The sequence below is a fragment of the Buceros rhinoceros genome, unplaced genomic scaffold (genome assembly GCF_000710305.1).
Source record: "Buceros rhinoceros silvestris isolate BGI_N320 unplaced genomic scaffold, ASM71030v1 scaffold36261, whole genome shotgun sequence".
In the NCBI taxonomy this organism is placed as follows: Eukaryota; Metazoa; Chordata; class Aves; order Bucerotiformes; family Bucerotidae; genus Buceros; species Buceros rhinoceros.
In genome coordinates this window covers 955-1,368 of record NW_010396550.1, presented here as the reverse complement: position 1 = coordinate 1,368, position 414 = coordinate 955, and the positions used below count along the sequence as shown (strand labels likewise).

The following is a 414-nucleotide window of genomic DNA, read 5'->3' as shown; positions in this document are numbered from 1 at the left end:
ATGGTGTCCAGCTTCCTCTTGCGGCAGTTCTGGGCAGCCATCTTGTTCTTGCCGCGCCGCCGGATGTCGCGGATGAGGCTGAGCTGCGCCTCGCTGAGCTGGTACTTGGAGAGGAGCTCGTTGAACTCCTCCACCGGCAGGTTGATGATCTTGTCGTTGGGGAAAGGGATCTTCATGGCCCTGGCCCGATGCTCGTCCCGGCTCAGCTGCTTATCCAGGAACTCGGACGGCTTCTCCTTGCTGCTCTTCTTCCCCGCGCTGGGCACTTTGGGCTCCTCAGGGTCCAGGGCCCCTGGCGCCATGTTGTAGGTGTGGTTGTGGCCAACGTGCTCCAGGTAAGGCAAGTAATGGAGCTGCTATGGGTCCTGGTAGCTCATGCGGCAGAACTTGCTGTACTCTGGCTGATATCCAACC

General features: G+C 60.1%; 1 protein-coding gene across 1 annotated transcript in view; it reads right to left on the bottom strand.

Moving 5' to 3' along the window:
- Positions 1 to 5: 5 nt before the first annotated feature.
- LOC104502031 (nuclear factor erythroid 2-related factor 1-like) overlaps positions 6 to 414 on the bottom strand; it is a gene marked incomplete at both ends in the record, with an annotated part of 1,342 nt that continues 933 nt past the window's right edge. Inside the window, 1 exon segment of the mRNA XM_010145936.1 lies at positions 6 to 414. This exon segment is cut by the window's right edge and continues 33 nt beyond it. Coding sequence (XP_010144238.1) covers positions 6 to 414 — 409 coding nt within the window.